The sequence below is a fragment of the Malurus melanocephalus genome, unplaced genomic scaffold (genome assembly GCF_030028575.1).
Source record: "Malurus melanocephalus ecotype Western Australia unplaced genomic scaffold, MMel_1.1 scaffold_447, whole genome shotgun sequence".
Taxonomy (NCBI): Eukaryota; Metazoa; Chordata; class Aves; order Passeriformes; family Maluridae; genus Malurus; species Malurus melanocephalus.
Window position 1 is genome coordinate 144,011 of NW_026623679.1, and position 20,631 is coordinate 164,641.

At 45.2% G+C, this 20,631-nt stretch overlaps 1 protein-coding gene across 1 annotated transcript in view; it reads right to left on the reverse strand.

Annotated features, from left to right (window-relative positions):
* The window catches only part of PAPPA (pappalysin 1), a 175,911-nt gene that overhangs the window by 111,209 nt on the left and 44,071 nt on the right, over positions 1–20,631 (reverse strand). The window contains exons 3-5 of the mRNA XM_057380337.1: positions 12,911–13,056; positions 7,942–8,235; positions 3,846–4,038 (exon numbers count right to left, since the gene is read on the reverse strand). Of these exons, the coding sequence (XP_057236320.1) occupies positions 3,846–4,038; positions 7,942–8,235; positions 12,911–13,056 (633 nt within the window). The remainder of the gene's footprint in view (positions 1–3,845; positions 4,039–7,941; positions 8,236–12,910; positions 13,057–20,631) is intronic.

Consider the following 20,631-nt stretch of genomic DNA (forward strand, 5'->3'; position numbering starts at 1 on the left):
CCACCTTATACACAGGGGCACATGACTCCCCAAAGAGCAGGGTAAAGGAATGCTCTCTGTTTTCTAATAAGCCAAGTACTGGGGAAATTCCAGCTTGTGAAGTTCAGAGCACAGGAGGAATTCATTCCTACAGCATGATATTTCAGTGAAGTGGGTTCAAAATCTAAAGATTACTAGTGAAAAACAGACAATTTCCTTCAGGGCCAGCACCAGTTCAGTAGGCAACTCAAAACCACTAAAAATCTGTCATTCCTTTGGGTAAAGAGTGCCTATTTACAGGCTAAATTGGAGCTGCTKTACTTGAAATTCAGGATTGGATTCTCCCCTCTAAGGCACTGAAACTTTCCAGAAAGGTTTAACAGAGTGATTATCAAACCCAGCCATCTCTGGAACACCACACCGACCAAAACATTTGCTTGCTGAGAAAGAGATAGAATCAGATTCATGGAAATTAATGCTGTCACCTCAATGAAAACTTGGAGGAGCAGATGCATTCGAAGATTTCTGCCCAAATTTGCTGCAGAGCCCTATGACAATAAACTGTTTACATCTGCCCACGCATATCAAACAGGAGGTGCATGAAGGGATGCTCAGAGACAGCAGATGAACACATCCAGTGGATGCAGTCAGGAAATGAAGAGACTTCTCTTTTTCTTGCTTGTTTTCACTTGTTTCATTGGCTCTATTATTATTTTGTTATTACATATTGTTATATGTGCATGCAATGTTTTTCCACGCTTTTTTGAAAGGGAGGATGGAGAACGGTAACGATTCCAATCCTGTGGGCAGGGGCTACAAGAAGAAATGTTGTTTCTTGATAGATTTGATTATTAGAGATGTTTGGAAGCTCAACCAGCTGTTGGAGCTTAGGGGCAGAGCATCTTGGCAAATTTACATGCAGGTAAGTGGTTCTCTAGAGTGAAAGAGCAAGCATCCATTGAACACTCTGAAGAGGTAAGGAGGGTCTGTCAGGAAGATTTTACTGCTCATGTGTCTGCTTTTGCCAAAGTGTGAGAAAACAGGATAGCCACCTCCAAATTTAAAGGAACTAGGAGTTAACATTGCTCCCTGCCCCTAAATCCACATAATTAAACATCTAATTTGTAGGCCCTACGAGGAAAGCCCCCAATGCACCTGCGACAGAGCTGCATCTAAAGCAGGGAAAAGACACGTGGTCTGTGCTTCCATGCCTCATCTCCCTTCAACCTGCCAGGACCTCCCACACAGACACAGCAAGCCCAGCACTAGGTTTTTAAACAGAAGGCTAAATTTTCCCTCCCTGACTTTCATTAAGCAGAGGTCACTGCCTGTGCATAGCCCTGAAGAATAAAAGAGACATAAAAGGGACTTGAGTTACGTCCACAGCAGCATTGTAATTCGGATCAGGAGCAAGCTCTGGGAGTGAAACTCCTCCTCTTCCCCACTTGCAGCACTCAGAACAGTCCTGGGGCAGGGAAGCTGGACCCAGTTTTGTCAGAAAGAAGGGTGGAGGTGCCCTGCAGGACCACACCTGATGTGCTCCCATCGCTGGAGCCGCGGGGCACCGGGAACCCCCCGCGCCCCCGCCGTGTTGACGTCAGGTCTTCATTAACAACTGTTTTGCGCTGGGGATCTACTTATATTGGGCCACAATACTTGCTAATGTAGCCAGAGCCATTCATCCTTTGAAGGCCCTTTTACACTGTCAAAACAGCATGGAAGGGGCCTCCGTGCATTAGAAACCAGGCCCAAGGCACTCGGCAGCTGAGTATCAGTCTTCTGTTTTTTACATGAATAGTCCCATTGAAGTGAATGAGTTTATTCATTCAAGTGAGGCAAGTAAAATTTGGGCCATGGTGTGCACTTTGTGTAAAAATATCTGCAAAGATTTACAGTATTCCCACACGCAGATAAGATTATACTTGGCCAATTTCGCCTCCTACTTGTCTTGCACAGTGACCCAATTTCACAAATTGATACAGGCAGGAGTCTCTGACCGAGCAGCGCCGGACACGGCGGTTCTGGAAGTTCAGCACGTGAGSTTTTCCAGGATTAGTCACTAGAATAATACTATCATCCTTGTTTTGATTAGCGGATCAAAAATTTGGGCATGTTTTAGACAGGATCACTTATCTGTTTCAGTGACATTTTTAAATGGTCACGGCAACATTTCTGTATCCATTAGCAGTGGGAATCTCATTTTAACAAGGAATTGGACTCAGAGTACTTGAGGCTGTCTCTTTAAATCTCTTCAGTAATACTGAGCACACAGATTTGAAAACCCAAAGGACTTCTTTTTTTTTTTCCTGGAAAATCACTCTTTATTTAACATATGATAACTCTGTTATGAAATTTTAGATTTAGCAGGCTATCCACTGCGTGTTATTTAAGAAGYAAGTAACCAGAGGTTATTAAGAACACATTGATTGAGTTATGAGAAATATGTAATAAAGTCGTATTTGGTTACATAACAATTAACTCCGCATCAATGTATTTTTTAGAGGCAGATGGCATTTATTTAACACACAATAAGCATCTTCTGAAATCTAAATTAAATTGGAGAAACTTAATTTACCTAAAAATGATTATGGGCTGAAAAATTCTGAATTAATTTTCAGAACTACACATAAGACCTTTTCACAGGTAGGGAATAAAAGGATTTGGTTACAAAACTGTAATTAAAGCAAACACCACTCAGAGCACAAGACCTCTCTCCATCAATTCCTAATAGGATTTGATTACCCTCCCATATTAATCTGCAATAAGAGTAGAAAATCTCATCTGAGCAGAAAATAACAACTCTCTGCCTAGTGGGTTWAAGTGCAAGCTGGCCACTGAGATGGCCACGGTGTCCTGGCAGTGCTGGAAGGAGTTTCATCCCTGATGGAGGCAGTGGTTTCAAGGTGCTCTCCCGGCACAAAGCAGCAGTGCTGAGGCAGCTTTTTGGGTGCTAATACACTTGTAAATTTGGCCTCGTGTGCTCTGAACTGCTGCGCTCCTGAAGGACACTCCAAGTGTGCTTGCTATAAAACAACAAAGCAAGAGGTGGGGAAGAAATGCAACCAGGGGAGGTGAGCTAACAGTAATGCGAGAAGGTCACTCATTGGGAATGTTCTCTGCCAGGACTCCCAGAGCTCCTGCAGCTCATCCAAGAGCTGTGTAAGAGCATTTAGCTGAACTACCCAGTTTCTCAGGTCATACTGGGGTGGAGTTGCTCCCATTATGGGCTGCAGGGAGGTGCAACTCCTGCCCAGAGCCCCTGCATTTTCCAGTATTGCCATCCCATAGCTGCACACCTGCCAGACAGGAACACACACCCCTACCCTGACCTACAGGATGACATTCACATCTTATCCAGGGGTTTGTGTCTTTGCCTTGCTCAATTCCCATCTCACATCTACAGCTCAGGGGAGGAAGGAGGATTTGTCCCTGTCCCCAGCCCAGCCACCTCCTTGTCCAGGAGCTCTGTGTTGTAAAAACAAGATCCGCTTTGTCCTTGCAAAGGGAATGAGTGAGGGGAGGAGGGGGGGAGATGCAGGCAGAGCTGAAGCCTACAGGTATTTGTGAGCAGCAACAGCAGCGGGAATCACAGGGCCAGAATCTTTGATTGAAAATTCCTCCTGTAACATATGGAGAAAGATTTGCCCTTTCCATGGCAAATCAATGGCCTTCAACTGAGTGCTATGGGCTGAGAAAGGAAGAGCAGACAACAGATCAATAACCTTCCTCAGTATGAACCAATTTAGGAAAGAGCCTTCACCCARGCTGAGCGCAGCACAAAACCAAGCTGCACTCCCAGAGAGGGGCCCCTGGTTCTCCCCTTCCCCACTTTTCCTGCACGAGAGTACAGAGCAGAGCATGATCACCTTTCAAAGAAGTGGCCATCGATGGGTGGGAACCACTCSAGGGTGACGGAGGTGGCGGTGCGGGCCACGATCTGGGGGGCGATGGCGACGGGAGCCGGTTTCTTGGTGGGCTGCCAGCTCTGGTACACCAGGTCCAGGTAGCAGTGCATCCTTGCCACCTGGTTGGGCGTGAAGGAGTCGGTGCAGTCATCGTCTGGAATTCAAACAGAAGCCACGTCAGCCACGTGGGAGCAAGGGGAAGAATTACGACCTGGTGAATGGCAGCTCCTTGGAAGCGCCGGGCTGGGATCCCGCGGCACGCCAGAGTTAATGGTCTGTGAAGGAATTAGCGCAGCCATCACTTGTGGAGGCAGGTGAAAGGAAACAATGGGTAAAAAGGAAGGAAATCAATCAATGAACGTTCCCTCCCCCTGACCTGGGATACACCTGAAGCACACAGAGATCATCCCTAGGTGAGGCAGACACACAAAGGGGAAGGAACAGAAAACCTCAGTGCAGCACCCACAACTAGTCAGGATTTGGGCCACTGGTGGGACTCTGTGTTTAAAAGGATTTTACTTTGAAAGAATATCTCTGAGTAAAGATGGAAGTGCAAAGGATGGTAGAGTAAGGACAAAGCCCTGAYTGGGATTCATGCAAAATATGGGCAACAGACTCTGTCAGATTTCTCAGATTAAAACACCAGAGATTTTAAAAAATACATAATTTYTGAAGTCCTTAAATTTTCTAATGAACAAATAAAAAAGTTCTGAAAGGTCAATTCAAAATATCATTACAAGCACTAATTAAAACAGTAAAATTTTTGGTGCAAAAAATAACTTCAGTTTTATAAAAAACACCCTCATTCCCACTTAGATTCTAACCCCTTTCTGAATTTCTCACAAACATTTTCTGATATTTCGTATTTATTTTTCATTCAAAATGGAGAAATAACGATGCTGGATGATTTCCCATAAATACCCATTTCTCATTTCATCTTGTTTTCTTCAAACATGATTTGGCAACAAGAACACATCCAGTGCCCTCTGAACACCATACAACTTTACAACTACAATGCCCCAGAGAAGCAGTAAATTGYTGTTTCTCTATTGTGCAGGTCCCAGAGGGAATAAATATTGTTGTGCAAAGTCACCCAGCAAAGCTCTGCTGAGGAACTCGACACTAAGCACTTCAATTTTTTTTTTTGCTGGTGTTCTTCCCATCAGATGAAAATCTCTTGAAAACACAGAGTTTCTTCAGATGTGCCTGCAGAGATCCCAGCCCAGCAGAGCTGGGTCCCAGCTGGGACCCAAACAACAATGACAGTTCTGCACAGGTCAAGTGCTGCATTTCTCTGGGAGGATGCAGGGCACTGGAGCTGCTCCGGGAGTCGTGTGGAAATTCAATATTGTGACAGCATTAGGAGGTGCTCTGATGTTTCCAAGTCTGTGCCCCACGGTACTCCAGAGGAACAGAAAAATATGAATTTGTTTTAAAGAGGAGCGAGTGTTTGCTGTCTCTTTTAAAACCTAGCCACATCCTCCTGGAGATCCATGCAGAAGGAGGCAGCTCCAGTCAGGATCCTGCTCYGACTCCAGTTCCCCTGCAGCAGGGACACGCCAGCTCACGTGTTTTCCCATGTCTCTCCCAATTGCACTGAGCAGTGACCCTCCTCTGATCAAACACACCCAGCAGACAGACACACACCACCAGGTTGATAATATCTACAAATCCCTGTGGGTATGCAAAAAGCTGCTTTAATGTGACATCTCTGGATTTCCTCAATAATTATCGATGGTCTACCCCTGAGCGCGCTGTAAAAGCCATAAATATTCTTCACGGAAGCACAGAAGGAGACAAAGGCCCTTAATAGCCATCATAAAAGAACAATAAAATATATATAGGACAAAGCAGTGAGACARTGGCACAGGACAAAGATGACCTGCATTCTCAATCTGTTTAAAAACATCAGCACAGGCTGTGTCCTGGGGGAAGGGAAGGGAAGAGAGGCGAGGGAGAAAGATGTTCCACTCAAAAATCGAGAAAGGTTCAAGATCCTCAGATAAAGCAATAACTAGAAAAATTCAATATTTCACTGGGATGATTATTCCAGTGGAACTCAGAGGCAAAATTCCTAATGATTTCATGAAAAGTCACTAAAAGACTGCTCATCTTTTATTTGGGAACACCACAGATATTTGGASTTGTAAACACAATTTACAAGCCCTATTTCTCACACTACCTAATCTTTTGGCCATTGGTATAACTTGTTATTCCAGGAAAATTAAAAAATTATCGAAGTCAATGCCTTGCTCAGAGCTGGGGGTAACTGGACAGACAAACGGGACAGAGACAAACACAATATGATCAAGCCGTACATGAACAGCAAAACAGAAAGGAAAGAAAGGCAATTCCTAGAACTGTGTGACCTCAGCCTACACATTTCAAAGGTATTTTGACAGCAATTTGATATCCTGATATATTTTACTCCACTGGCAACAACAGAAAAGCAAACAGAGCTTTTCATGTATGAGCTCTAGAGATATCTATYGTGTTGCTCCACTTAATTTTTGAGGAAAAAAGAGAAAAGGTTTCAGTTTGGAACACCAGCACACATCTGATCCCAAGAGCAGATGGGGATCTCTGTGGTCTGCCTCAGCCCCTGAGTCCACTGGCAAGGCAAGTCCTCTTTGGAGGAAGRGAACCCAGAATTTTGAAACAGGCACGCTCCACCCCTTGCCACATTCACACCAGCAGATTTGGTGGGGAGATTTTGTCACCTGGAGTGGCCCTGCCTTATCTGGGTGATGCCACCATGAGGCTGGACCTGKTGCTCAGGCTCCCTGCCCGACCACAGGCACCACAGCACAGAGCACACCGAGGAGCTGATTTGGTGTGTTTGTCCCTGAAAACACCCTCAGAACAGACAGAAAAACAGAGAGAAAATGAAGCATYGCTCCTAGCTGGTGCCACAAAGGGCATAAAAGCATTTCTGTTATAAATCATTTCAAACCATGCCCCAGATGACATTAAACACTTTGCTTCTCTACAGTTTTATTACAGAATAAGCACTCCTGTGACCTTTTGAGTGGGCAATCTGTGTTTTTGCCTGGAGTATAAAGGTGCCCTTCACTGCCTGTGAGTGTTTTGGCTGCCTTTAAAATGTTGTTGATGCTGTCAGCTCACTGTCACAGATTGTCACTGCAGAGAGACCCTGCAGCCCAAAATAAGTGGAAATACGAGTCAAGGTATATCCTAGTCTTTCCGAGAAATAACAGAGGATCTTATGACTCTCCTTGAGCTCCCAGAGGTGCATCAATGACCCCAGTCCAACCTCATCTGCTGGGACAGGGTGGCAGGAGCGAATGGGATATGTTCTGTTGGTAGGAATGCCACAGCCTGGCACATCTGGGCAGCAAAGCTGGGCATGCAGATCTGTAACCACAGCTTTTGATGGGAGGGGTGGTTTTACCAYGCTGCTGTAGAGCCTTTGTAGCTGCACTCCCAGTACAAACCAGGACAGCATACTGGGAGCCCTTGGCCAGGCAGAATCCCACCATTCACACTCTAATGATGGAACTGGGGTGTGAGTGATTCCAAAACAAACCTAAACGTGGTGTTTCAACAGACACCTGAAGGCACAAGCCGTTAGCTGTACACTCATCACAGTTTATCCCACAGCCTCGGTGGTATCAATATTCATCTGACATTCTATATCTCCTTGGGAGAGTGCAAACAATCTCTGGATTTGAGTTTTTCAAAGACCTCATAGATCAGGCATCCAGTTCCCAGAGAAATAGGGTGTCAGGTTTGCTGCAGAGCCTTTAGAAGCTGTTTTCTTAATGCTTATCTCATTCCTTCCCTCCCCCAAACCTTCTGCCTGGTCTTCACATGAAACTCTGCAAAGTTGGGAAAAACTGGGAAAAAAAAAAAAAGGAAAGGAGAACTGGAAAGGACTCCTGAGGCTTTCAGGTCTGATCCCTCATCAAGCCTGCTCCTAGATCTTTATAAGCATAAAGCCCCATAAGAAATAGATTGAGAAATTAGGGGAAATACAGCAATTCTTTGCTCCTGCCCAGCCCCAGACCCACCCAGCAACCCGAGGAAAGCCCAATACCTGCGTAGCTCATGAARTTACTGAAGGGAGTGTTCAGGAAACTGTGGAAACCACAGGTGTCGTTGCCAGGCCCGGGGTCCCCGCAGAGCTTGTGCTTCGGGGCAGGGTTGGTGTCTCTGCACAGGTCCCCAGTCTCRAAGGAGGGCTCCGTTTCCATGCAGGGGTCGCTGCACGAGAGGATCTCGGAGATGCCCCGGAAGACGTGGTAGAGCCCCAGGCTGTGGCCGATCTCGTGGATCATGGTGTGCGTGTGCCCAGGGATCCCGTAGAAGGAGGGGTTCAGCACGATGCCACCTGCAAAGGGGAGGAGAGAACGGCTTCTGGGTTTGCCTGGAGCTCCTCAGGGAGCAGGAGAAGGGGGAAGAACACAATCCTAAGAGGGGATCCACTGGCAGTGCATCAGATCCTCTGCAGCACAGGGAGGTTTTTTCACAGACAGACACGTTTCCTGCACAGCAAAGTTTCATCTCACCCTTAATCTGGGGCTCTAAGGATGAGGAACTGCTCACAGTTGGGGGACAAAGCTTTGAGGGACAAAGCTCAACATCCAAAGCAAAAACATGGCAACAAATGGTCTTTGAACTGAATAAGCTCAATTTGGGTATTTTTTTGTTAACTTGGAGGAAAATCCTGCATGAAATTGCTTCCTACTATGCAATTTTGGATAATTTCATGTGCTTAAAGAGTGTGACTCTGCTCAGATAGGTGTAAGCAATGTACTTGACACAAAGAGTCAAACAAAACAAACCTGGAACACTCTGTGTATATTATTCCACAGGGTAGAGAYGCGAGAAAATCCTATTAACTTCTGAAACACCCTGAGAACTGCAGAAGGTTCCACCAATATTTGCAATTTAAGAGCTGGACAAAGCAAAGTGAGCACACCTGAGGCTGGAGCAGTTTTTGTAGGGTTTCATGGAGGCAGTTTTGAAGRGACTGTCAGGAACACAATGCTCACATACCCAGACAAACCTTGATCTGAACTGCACAGGCCACTGATGAATATGCATAAGTCTAATGTGTCAAAAAAATATGAATTCCTGGGATGTGATAACTCCAAAAGGACTGCATGGTTGTTAAATGCTTGCCAAGGAAACTAACAGTGTTTGTTTGTTTGAATTAAAGTATGTGTAAATTAAATTTGTTTGTATGAATTAAAGAATGTGTAAATAAGCAAATGGCAAATCAGTGAGGATTTACAGCACCTTGAATTAATGACATCAACTGTATTTTTAGCTCATTTAGATGTACTTTTGTATTAAAGATATGCTTGATATTTTTCTTTAKTTAGCTTGTTGACCTCAGCTTTCCCAAGCCTTTTATTTAAGACTCTTTGTGTGTGTCCTGCCTACCAYGAGAAGAGGTGACTGCTTTATAAAAGTTTAGAGTGGGAATATAAATCTTGGACATGKTACTGGAATAATTTAGTGTCAATGAGGAGAGAAAAGGTTTTGGCAGGAGGAACTTTATCAGTGGCTGCAGCACAGAGAAGATGAGATCACCGGGTTCTGATGCACCATAGACTCCTCATCCTCATCYTCCCAGAGACTTGGTTGTAACAACCACGAAATTGGAGGAAAATAAGACCATGAAGTTCTYAAGAAGTCAGCTAAATCCCCCTCTCAAACAACACAGAAGCAATTAGGTCTGTACCATCCCTCACACACGCTGGCCTGCTGCCTCTTCACAACCCCTGATGACATGACTGCCCCAGCAATCAGTGTCAGCACTCAGCATCATCCCCACGGCTGCGAGGATTTAACTCACAGCTAATCTGAATTGATTTTTTGGCAATTTCAGTTCATGACTTCAAGTCCTTCCTCACACGGATATGAAGAACAGAAGATTCTCCTCCCCTTTCATCAGCTTTTATGAGATTGTCATCATCCCCACTTCAGGCTCCTTCCCTTCARTCTGAATCACTGCAATCCCTTCAGCCTTTCCTTGGAGCTCAACCCTTTTCCTAGACCTCCCTGACTGTTGTTCTACTTTGATTTTCCCATTGCCTCACGTCTTCCTCCAAGAACTCTGTCCAAAACACAAAACGCAGCACTTCAGTTGAAACTTTGTCAGCTCAGGGAGGAAGAAGCACTTCGGATGTCCTGAAGGGACACATGCACAATTAAAAGGAGGGAAAAGATCTTCCCTCTGAGCAGGGGCATGTGGGGAAACATGCACTGAGTGGAGAGGAGTCCCATGGGTATGTACAAATACATGTAGAGCATTAAAAAAAAAAAAAAAAAAAAAACCAACAAAACTAAAACAAAAAAACCCAGAAATTTTGAATATGTACACAAATAAAATCTGCCATGCTGCAGAACCTTGTCCATTATGCCACACGTAAAGTCTGCACCTCCTTTTCCCAGCACTGAACTCTTCCTTACACCAGTTCTCYACATTCCCAATTAATTATATACTGACCTACCAGTACGCAGCCCCACAATAAACCCATGGATTCCTCTCTGCCCCTCTCTATAATACAAACTGTGATTCCTCTGCTGCTTGGTCTCTACCCAGCTGGAGCCATTTACACCCAGAGAGTGCTCTGAGATATTTTTGGGGGCTCTGTATCCCCAAAAGAATTCCAGAGCTTGTTTCCCAGTGGAAGGAATATTGGTGAAATTCCTCAGCAGGATGTGCCTTCAGTAAAGGCTGGTTAAATTGTTCTGGCATTGGAGAATCCTGAGGCAGCTGGAGAGGGAGATTTTATTTTTGCCTTTGTTGAAAATTTATATTTTTTATAGCTGTCAAGAATCTAAATCAATTGCAGTTTTACAGAAAAGATAAACTCCCTCACCCAGACAATCTCTATCCCAGCCTTTAGATCTGCACCACAGGACATATTTCATATTTTTTATTAAGTACATATTGGATTTATAGAAGAGAGTAAAAAAGATTAAAGATGAATTCTTACAAACCAAGCACAGGTCTGGGAGGGCTATTATGACAGGAAATTATGAGCATTATTTATTTATTTTTTACTTCTTTTTTCTACGGCAAGTCAAATTTAATCTGTTGTCCAATGTCCATTTTTTTTTCCATGAAAGATCTTTTTTTGGTCAGCRAACTCTGTCAGTGCTCTGCAGGAGCTGAATTTAAATTGTTTTGCTCAGGCATGATGCTGGCAATTAGCTTAACGAAGTGACAGRAGAACTCATCAGGGCTCTGGGTGAGCCCCAGCCTTCTTGCAGAAGGTTCTTGGTGTTGTGGAGCTCTCCCCTTGTTCTCTGCTCCCTCCCTTGGCAACACCAAGGGAAGCTGTGAAAATCCTCATTTAGGGAAGGAGCAGCCGTATTGCAGCCATATCCCACTAGGGAATGACTCTGGGGCTGAGGTCTCACAGAGTCACGGAACGTTCTGGGTTGAAGGGACACATGAGAGTCATCAAGTCCAACTCTTCAGCGAATGGCCCATACAGGGATCAAACCCACAACCAGCAACCCACACTGGTTGTCATCCCAAAGTGACAGAAACCCCAGCTCTGTGGGTGCTGGTCAGGGCTGGRGTTAAGATCTGTCCTTGTTTGTGCCAGATGTTGCTTTGGGGAGTGGTCACTGGTGGGCATTGACAGAACCTTCTGGTTTGGGAGTGTCCCAGTTGGAGCCCACAGTGATGGGGCTGTGGGCAAATCCGAGTGGAATTGGCTTTGGTCCCAGCCGAGCTCAGCAGGGAATGGGATGGGATGGGATGGGATGGGATGGGATGGGATGGGATGGGATGGGATGGGATGGGATGGGATGGGATGGGATGGGATGGGATGGGATGGGTGTCAGTCCTTGGGAAGGGAAGCTCACTCACACTCCTTGCAGAGCAGCTGCAGAGCTGGATGTTGTAATGAAACATTTACTGAACTGCAGGAGGGCAGCCAGCTCCCACTTGGTCTGACCACAGAGCTTCTCTCTGCCATGGACACAGGTGACCATAAAGACAGGGTAACATCTTATTTTTGGGGTATTTTTGGCCATGGAAAAGCCCCCAAGACTGATGGCTACAGCTCAACTCGCAYTGTATGYTTTAGGATAATAAACACTGCTTGCTCTCCTCATTTAGGTTTATTTTCACCATCTCTTTTTTATTTAGCTCAGCATGRGGTTGGGCAATGTAAAAACTGACTGAAACAGTCTGTTACAAAGATTTAACTTGGCTGAAACTGGACTTCACTGCCAGCCTAGCAAGGTCTGGACAAGCTGAAGAAATATCTGGAAAACCAAGGAGAACCCCTGCACAGAGGAGCTGACCAGAGCAGGCTTGCAGCCCGAGGGWGGTTTGTGAAGTCAAGAGAAGCTCCTAGTGACTCAGTCAGTGCCTTGTGAAGCTTTTGAGGCTCCTGTGACATTTTGCAGGGAACACAGGTCCGGTGGCACTGCAGGTGGCAGTGAGTCATTGGGGAGGCTGCAGAGCTTTGTCTGGATCCCGGGGCTCCAGCAGCAGCCTGGTTATGAAACAYGCCAGGCGATCTGCAGGGTAGCCAACTCTTTCCAGTTTCACTCAAGTGAACATTAGAAACACAATCCCTCAGCTGTTTGCTCTTTTGCACATTGGTAGAGGAAAAACAGCAGCAGATTTCAGCTGCTGTCTGTGAGTTAATTGAATACTTGCTAATGAGCTAAGGATCAGAACCTAACAGGCTGAGGGTAAAGATTCACCTCTGTCTCATCCCCACACCTAACCCCCAATCCTCTTTGCAAACTGCTCCCATGGAGTGAATGCCCTGTAAAGTAGCTTCACTGAGAAGGTGAAATACTTTCAGCTTGACATCATCTACAAATACCATAATATGCTTTGGGTTTATAACCTAATATTTTCCTGGTTGTGAGCCAGTATCTGGGAATCGTGAAATACTTTTTTTCCCCTGACTATATATTAGAGGAATGATAAGAAATCAGAACAGAGCTTAACGCATATTTGTCTTTCCTTCTTAGTGCCTCAAAAGAATGCTTTGCAAAGAAGAAACATCTTTATCACTCACCTAGATGCATCAAGGCTTCTTTGTCCCAGGGCCAAGTTGCCACTCCAGCCAGCTCTTCCTCAGAGGAATTGGCAAAGAAGATGTTGAGGTGTGTGGATCCATCCAGTTTGAGTATGTTCTTAAGTTCATTGACATCTAAGTATGCCCTGTAGGAAAAGAAAAGCATTTTTTTTTCTAAAGGTGACACAAAAGCAACAAAATATTGAAGAAGTGCCGCAATCGAAGCAAAGGTCTTATARCACCCTGCATATCAATCACCTGAAATGTTTTAATAACCCACTCCCAAACTTTGATTACTTTGCATTCAGGTAGTGAATCTCATCTAAAACTTCAGGCCATTGATTAACTAAGGCCACAAAATCCAAGATAAATACATAAAGCTGTCCACATTCTCAAGATAAGTATGGGAATCTATTTATTATGAATGTAATTAACCAAGTATTATGGTCAGTAAATCTTTTTACACCAGCAGTTACCTTGCACATTTCCTCTAAGCTGTTGTTGTTTTTACCTCCAATTTTCCTTCACAATAACGAGTTTCACATCCTCAGGCTGGCAYCAAAACTAACACCAGCTCACAGAGTCTCTCCTTCAGCATCAGTGGCTTTCACTTACACTGAGCCCCACRTGGCCTAACCCTAACCCCTAATCCCATGGCTGCTTGGGAATTTCTATTTACAACAGAAAAAGTTGTGTTGAGAGGTTTCCTTGCAAGAGCTCTCTGCAGGAGTGGTACCATACTATGACATAAATTCCTAGGGCTCCTTAGGTCCTCCCAGGGTGAGCAGCGTTTCTCCTTAGCTTTTGGGATGCCTGGAAATTACAAAGTTTGCAGCTTGAGGGCTGTCAGAAACACTTTGTGCTCCTTTGAAAGAGTAGACTTTGTCAATACTGGAATAATGGAGCTACTTACTGATACCATGGTGCCACACTGCTTGCACTGCCCCAACTCACAGTAAAGCTGGAGAAAAGAAAACCTGATTAAAATCATTGATTCTCTGTTTTCAGCTCACAGCTCGCTTTTGATAYGAACTGTTGTGATAAAAGCTAGAACAGGGATGTGTTGTAGTATAGTCACTTGACACATGGAGATCATAGAGACAGTGATCACCCTGAGCCAAGCATGGTTCAAAGGCTGTAAGGAGGGGACACCACGATGGTCTGGAGCAGGTTGATTCCCTCCTGGAGCCCCAGTTTGTGTGGGAGTAGGGTGTGTGTGAGGCTCACGTAGCCCTCCCAAACCACACACCCTCCCAAGCTCTGAGAAGGGTTCCCTGCATACTTTGCACGGCTTTTGCTCCCAGAAGGGTGAATTAAAAATAGGGGATTTGGCTCAGCACCAAGATCTTTTTGTCCTTCCCTGGAGGACTCCCCAATGGAAAACACATTCATATTTCCACAGTAGCTTCCCCTGCCACTTGCTGAAGTCATTGCCTCCAAAATAGATCATGGCTGGGTGTCCCCAGGCCCTGGCTGACTCACRGAGGAAGATGTGCTCTTTGGGGACTCCAGTGGAAGGGGATGTTTCCATTCCACAGAGTGTTTATCTTCTGATTGAATGGGKATGACATCCTGAAGAACAGGTCAGCACTGTGACCCTTTACACATTTCTCATCTCTCCAGTGCTCCCAACACATCCATGGAAAACACAAAGAGCTTCCCCCTTAACTCGAGTTTGTCCTGCCTGCATCTGCCCAATGCTCTGAGGCTCTGCACAATCTGCTCCCAGGATCTCCTTTGTGCCTTGGGAAACATCTTTTCCAAGCAGGGGCTCCCACTTAACCACATCCACGAGCAGCAGTTTGAAATCACATGTGAGAACTGATGTGGCTTGCCAAATGCCAGCGAGAGAGCATCAGGGGAATGCCTGACAGGGGGTGTGAGCACGGGGAGGGCATGGTGAGTGTGCCCACACYTGGGGCAAAGTGGAAGGGAGAATGTGAGAGCGCTGTGATGCCTCCTGCAAGAGAGAGGGGCTGGAACAGAAGGCCTGAGTTGGATTAGAACAACGTTTGTGTGTTTGTGTCGCAGCAGGAAGGAAGGCCCTGCTGCCCGGGCTGAGACAGTGGCTGTTGACTCTGGATGCAGATGCTTTATGCACATGCAAATCCCTGTAGGAGGAACTCGAATCCAGCTCCCCTCCTGAGATTACCATTTTTATCCTTCCTCTTCTCTTACGGTTTCAAATAATCTAAACCAATATTTCTTTACTCTCAGCTGTCTCTTTGCTTATCATTTACACAATCCAATCTCCATTCATCTCCTCAGTGCACGGCCACAACCACTCTTTCTCTTCTGTACAGCCCATGTGCTTCAGCATTGGTGGCTGTTTTGTACATGGATTATTGCTGCAGAAAACATCCAGGGCAGACAGCTTTTAACTAACTGGCCAGTGATGTCAATGCTTCACTGAGACTGGACTCGTGCCTCACGTAAATCCACCCTGCTAAGTCCTTTGGACTTGGGTTTATGGTATTTCCCTGACCACTTGTCTCTGCTAGCCAGGGGGAGGCTGTGAGTGAGCAGAATGTATTCCGTGGTGGAAGAGCAGAATGCCAAGAGGATTTTTAGCAAAGGATCTGCCTGGCTGAGGGTGTAAGCAGATCATGCTTGCAAGGCAGTGAATGCAAACTCCTTCAGAGAATCAGCCAGCAACCCCCAGCACGTAAACATGCCYGAGCCCTGAGCTCAGGCAGAGCCCTGGGAAGGGTGTGAGTGTGTGTTTGTGTAAATGTGCAGGAGCAGAGGCGTGAGTGTGGCAGGGAGGGCTTGGACCCTACACAYGCGTGAGGCAGCCAGGAGAATGCGAGGAACCAGCACGTGCGTGTGTAAGAGATAAAAACACGAGCTGGAATTCCATCCTCGCCTTCCTCCCCATGTTTCTAATAACCTCCCATCCCTATCCATCATCGCCACATTCCTACACTCAAGGAGGCATAAATTAACTACTTTTGCAGTTCATGTCCAACTCCGTAGCCGCAGGCAGCAGACCCAACCCGTTACCAGGTCAAAACAGCGCTCAGTTATTGCTTTGGAYTGGGCTGCCTCCCCCCTGCTCCCTTATCAGCCCAGACTATCTGACCCAACGCAGTCTGCGAGCGCTGCTTGCACTCCTCAAGGTTATGTGGGTCCCCTGACAGAGGACATTATGTCTGTCACATGGGCTCSTGCCAAAGAGAGCCAAAGAGCCCAGCCTTTCCAGCACTGCCAAACTCGCATTTCAAAGACATGAGTGCAGTCTTGGAAAGGGATCAAAGCCTTTCCAACTGTCATTAGAATATTTCCTTTATGCATCTCCCTGTGAGTGCCAGCAACATATTTCATAAAATTCATTGGCTCGAGATGGTACCTCCAATATAAACCTGAATGGGGGAACTGTCAGGGCAAGTCCATGTGGAAAACAAAACAAAACCCAAAGCACAACAAAACACGTGTAATTCCTGTAATGGAAAAAACATACGATGCTGTGAGCGTGCCTGCTCCAGAAAGCCTAATGAGCCTATTAGTGCATCATAAAAGGTCTCCTTTGCTGGAATCTGTTTTAGACATAGAAATTCTATGGGCTGTTTAAGGCCATTTGGGACACCAGATTATATCAGGCAATGCTCRTGTTCCCACCCAGATCTTTTCATCCACTTATTTGTTCAATGCACAGTTTTGGTTTTCTTTTTCCCTCTGCTGCAGTGTAAAGAGCCCTCAGAAACTGTTCTGTGCAGCAGCTCCCCCTTATCCAGTGATATAGACAATGATATATACAATGATATATACAATGATATATACAATGATATATACAATGATATATACAATGATATATACAATGATCCAGTTTCAGTCCAATGGAGCTTTTAGCTCACCCAGCAGCATCTCTGAGCAGCCCTGCCCCTCACACAGCCCACCCCATTGTTCACCCAGCCACTATCCCTTGCCTGTCTCATCTGCCAAACCCCTTTCCTGTCCATTTGGGCCAGGACTCATCCCCAGACGATGAGGGCAAGCCCTTGGCCACCAGCCCCACCTGCCTGTGGGAGCCACAGTGAGGAGCTCCCTTTGCTGGACCTCAGCTCCACAGCCAAACCCARCCACAAACCCTGCAATGAGATGCAAAAACACTTGGCAATGGCTCTTAAACTCAGCTGACACCAGGTCTAATTGTATTGAATCTAGCTTTRGTGACTAGAGTCGAGGAGTTTGGTAATTGGGTTGGAAACTCTTCCTCATTTTATTCCTGGGCAGAGAGTGGCTTCCCCATGTGCTCCAGCCTCTTGCACTGGTGGTTGTTTTTGCAAGAAACAGACACTTCAAGCCCTTATTGTTAGGAAATGCTTCCTACTGTTTGCTCCTAGTTATTCTCTATTTGACTTTGTTTTAGGGATTTTTTTCCCTTCGAAGACGTGTCACTTTACAGCAAGAAAACAAACAGGGTACTTATGGGATTATTTTCAAGACCTCACCCAAACACAGAGTAGGAACTTTGCTCTCTGCTTGCTATGGAGTAYGGTCTGCAACTGCCTGGTGAGTTTTTTTAGGAATGGAAGGCACTGCAGTTCATCCTTCAAAGAAACCCAACCAACAACAACCAAAACCAACAGCATCTCCTGAATTGGGAAGTCAGCCTCAAAATATCTCCATTTTCAATATTGGCATACAATATCCTATCTTTTACCGGCTTGTTTCTGGGTTTAGCACGTGGCAGGACAGAGCGAATCTGCTGGAATCACAGAGGGCTTCACTCTGCTTCTCAAGACTCTTTGTTTCCACTCTCAGAACTGTCAGCCCAGCCTAACGCACAGTGAACAATTTAGACAAAGGGAAAGGGTTTTTTTTGGACAGCCCCAGAACACTCTCCCTCAGTCTGTGCCAGTTCCAGGTGTGATTCTCAATATGGTGGGGCTGACAGGGCTCAGTGGTGCTCCCAGTGCCCCTCCTGCTCTCATCCTGGCCCCAGAATGGTCACTAATTCAGTGGAGAAGCAATGACCACAGCAGTGCCTGTCCTGGTTGCCCAATCCACAGAGAGCACCCAAAATGTCAGGGTGCTGCATCCACCTAGAGATTCTCAACATTTGCAGTGAACAGCAAGGACAGTTTTGAAATAAAGGATGTTCTTCCTCAAGATAATGGCAAGAGCCATGACTGCAGCAGCACTGAAAGCTGACCTTGAAATGGGGCCATTTGGCAGATGTGCACAGCTGTAATTTGTCTTTTCCCCTTGTGATTTCTCAGTCCTGCGTGGTTAGACAGGGAACTCTCCTTTTGGAGAGGCAGGGTTGATGCCAGTGTGTGAGCTGTCTTTTGCTCTCTGTCCTCGAGTCACAGAAAAATGAGTTTTGAAAGGACGTCCAGAGCCCAGGGCTGCCAGCCCTTCACCCCAAAGCTGGGGCATCTCTGAATGTCACCAWGTAAATTTTTATTTAGCTCACATAAAGTCACACATGACAGGGATTCTGTCACTGTCCCAGTAACCTGCAGCCCTTGTTTCAATCCCTTTGTGGCCAGAAAGTTTTGTTCTGAAGGTCTGCCTGAATCTTTTTTGCTTTGTTAGATGACTGTTTGTGCCATTCCCTCCAGACAGAGAGACTGGATTCCCTTCTGTTTTACCAAACCTATTGCTTATATTTAAACCTATTATAATTCCTGTACACCATTTCATTTTTAGGCTAAAACCTCCTATTTCCTCAGCCTTTCTCACTCCTTTTAAGACCTCTGCTTGTTTCTGTTKCTCTTATCTGCACTCTCCACATCTTTCCCAAAGGCGGGTCATCAAAAGGGAACATGGCCCTCAAGCTGAGAGTTTATCAGCACCAGGTAACTGCTCCATTTGTCCTGTCTGTCACCTCCAACCTGACACAAAGGCACAGTAAAGATCTCAGACCTCCAAACATTTTTTTTTTTTAAAGACTAAAGTGTTACATGTCTATAAAAAAAACTATTAAAAAAAAAAATCTACAAACCCTCTTTTGCAGTGGACGTGCAATAAAATTTTCATCTGACCTGCTGTTAAAGATTTGCCTTTGCTGGCAAATTCAATTTTGCTCCTCATTTCAGACAGATTGCCATAAATCAYGAGCAGCAGGAAGCGTGCCTCATCTACACTGAGCTGAGTGTTAATTTAAGACACTGGTGTAAGCGTAGTAAAAGTCATGATAATTTATTGATAAAGGTATAAATCTTTCAGTGATTGGGACAGAGCCTGAAACAGAGAGGAACCAGAGCAGTACGAGTGAGAGGTTCCTGGTCCTGGTTTAGATCCAGATCACTGCTGGTGTTCACACTGAAATCCAAGTGTGTAACTGTAATTCCAGCCACATCCAAACCAGGCAGTCGCAAGGTCATGTCCATGAGCATGAACTGCAAGCACTGTCAGCACACGCAGGCTTGGCAGCTCTGAAAGAATTTTGGTTTATCTGCYTTAGCAAAATGTCCTCTACAAGCCTCAAATCTGATCTCCCATTACAAAAAAAGAAGAAACGTTTTGGCAACAAAAAACCAAAACCAATATATAATAACGATAAGGATCCAAGAAAAGCCACTTAGGATAATTGTTCAAATATAAGCCCAGCTCCTTGGGTAGGTTTGTAGCTGAACTCCGTGTTGCTCTCTGTGAATCTTTTCATGCATTCAGGTGAGCCTGTTAAAGCTGAACCAGGGGTTTTTACATCCCTGATAGGTTTTGCAGTTAAAACTGACCCTAAGCAACAAATATTGCAAAATAAAAGCCCACGTGGCTATAAAACTCTGGGTGTTCATTGATCCCAGGCTGCCCTTTTCCAAACTGAATTAATTCTGCCACTAGGAATAGTGACTTAGGCTTTATTCACCCAATTAAAAAATATGTAAAAAAAAAAAAATAGAAACAAAGTAAGGGCTTTACTGTAAAAAAATATGGGAATCCTCTGGGTCTGGGTTTTCTTTAGCCAGCAACAGAGACTGAAAGCACCTCCTTGCTTGAAAGTCAGTAATTTTTACAATTGTCAAGTTATCAGTTTCATTCCATTTGCTTTGAAACCCTGGGTTTCCAGTAGGACAGTCCTAGAAATATACAAATTTCTATTGTAACAATAAATCCGTAGGATTAAGAGGAAAAAAAAAAAAACTATCCTATTCATAAAGGAAATTATTTGCTAATATGTTCTGTAATCAGTATTACCATCTTAGAAGCCTTAGAGCGCATCCCTCCTCAGCTTTCTCTGACCTTCTCACAGAAGACTTCCAATAAATGATAGAGCTCTATTTCACRCAATCACTCAACTTCTGGTGGTTGTAAATGCAATATCTACTCAGCAGGCTGAAACACAGCAATAGGTTGGAATAGATTTCATGACTGGACTACTCCAGACCTTGTGCTGGGTCCTCCCTTGATCTGTTCATGTGAGCCTGCACCCTGGGCCAACCTCTGCTCTCACTGGGCTGCACCCAAATATCAGCCYAGCCTGTGATGTGTTTGCTCCAGTGCAAATCTACAGTCAGTCAGAGCAGAATTTGATTCTCCAAGAGCAGTTTCAGGTTCAAATCCAAAATCTCAAAGGAAACCTCAGTTTAAGCGACCAATTTTTGCCCAATTTCTGGCCAAGGCAACTTGCTTTTTGAAGGAGGGAGGCGGGTTTCCTCAGATCTCCACACGGATTCTCTCAAAGGTTTGTAAATCCTTGCCAAAACCTTCACAAACCTGGGCTCAGATTCAGAAATACAGTGAAAACAGATTTTTTTTTAATTTTTTTTTTT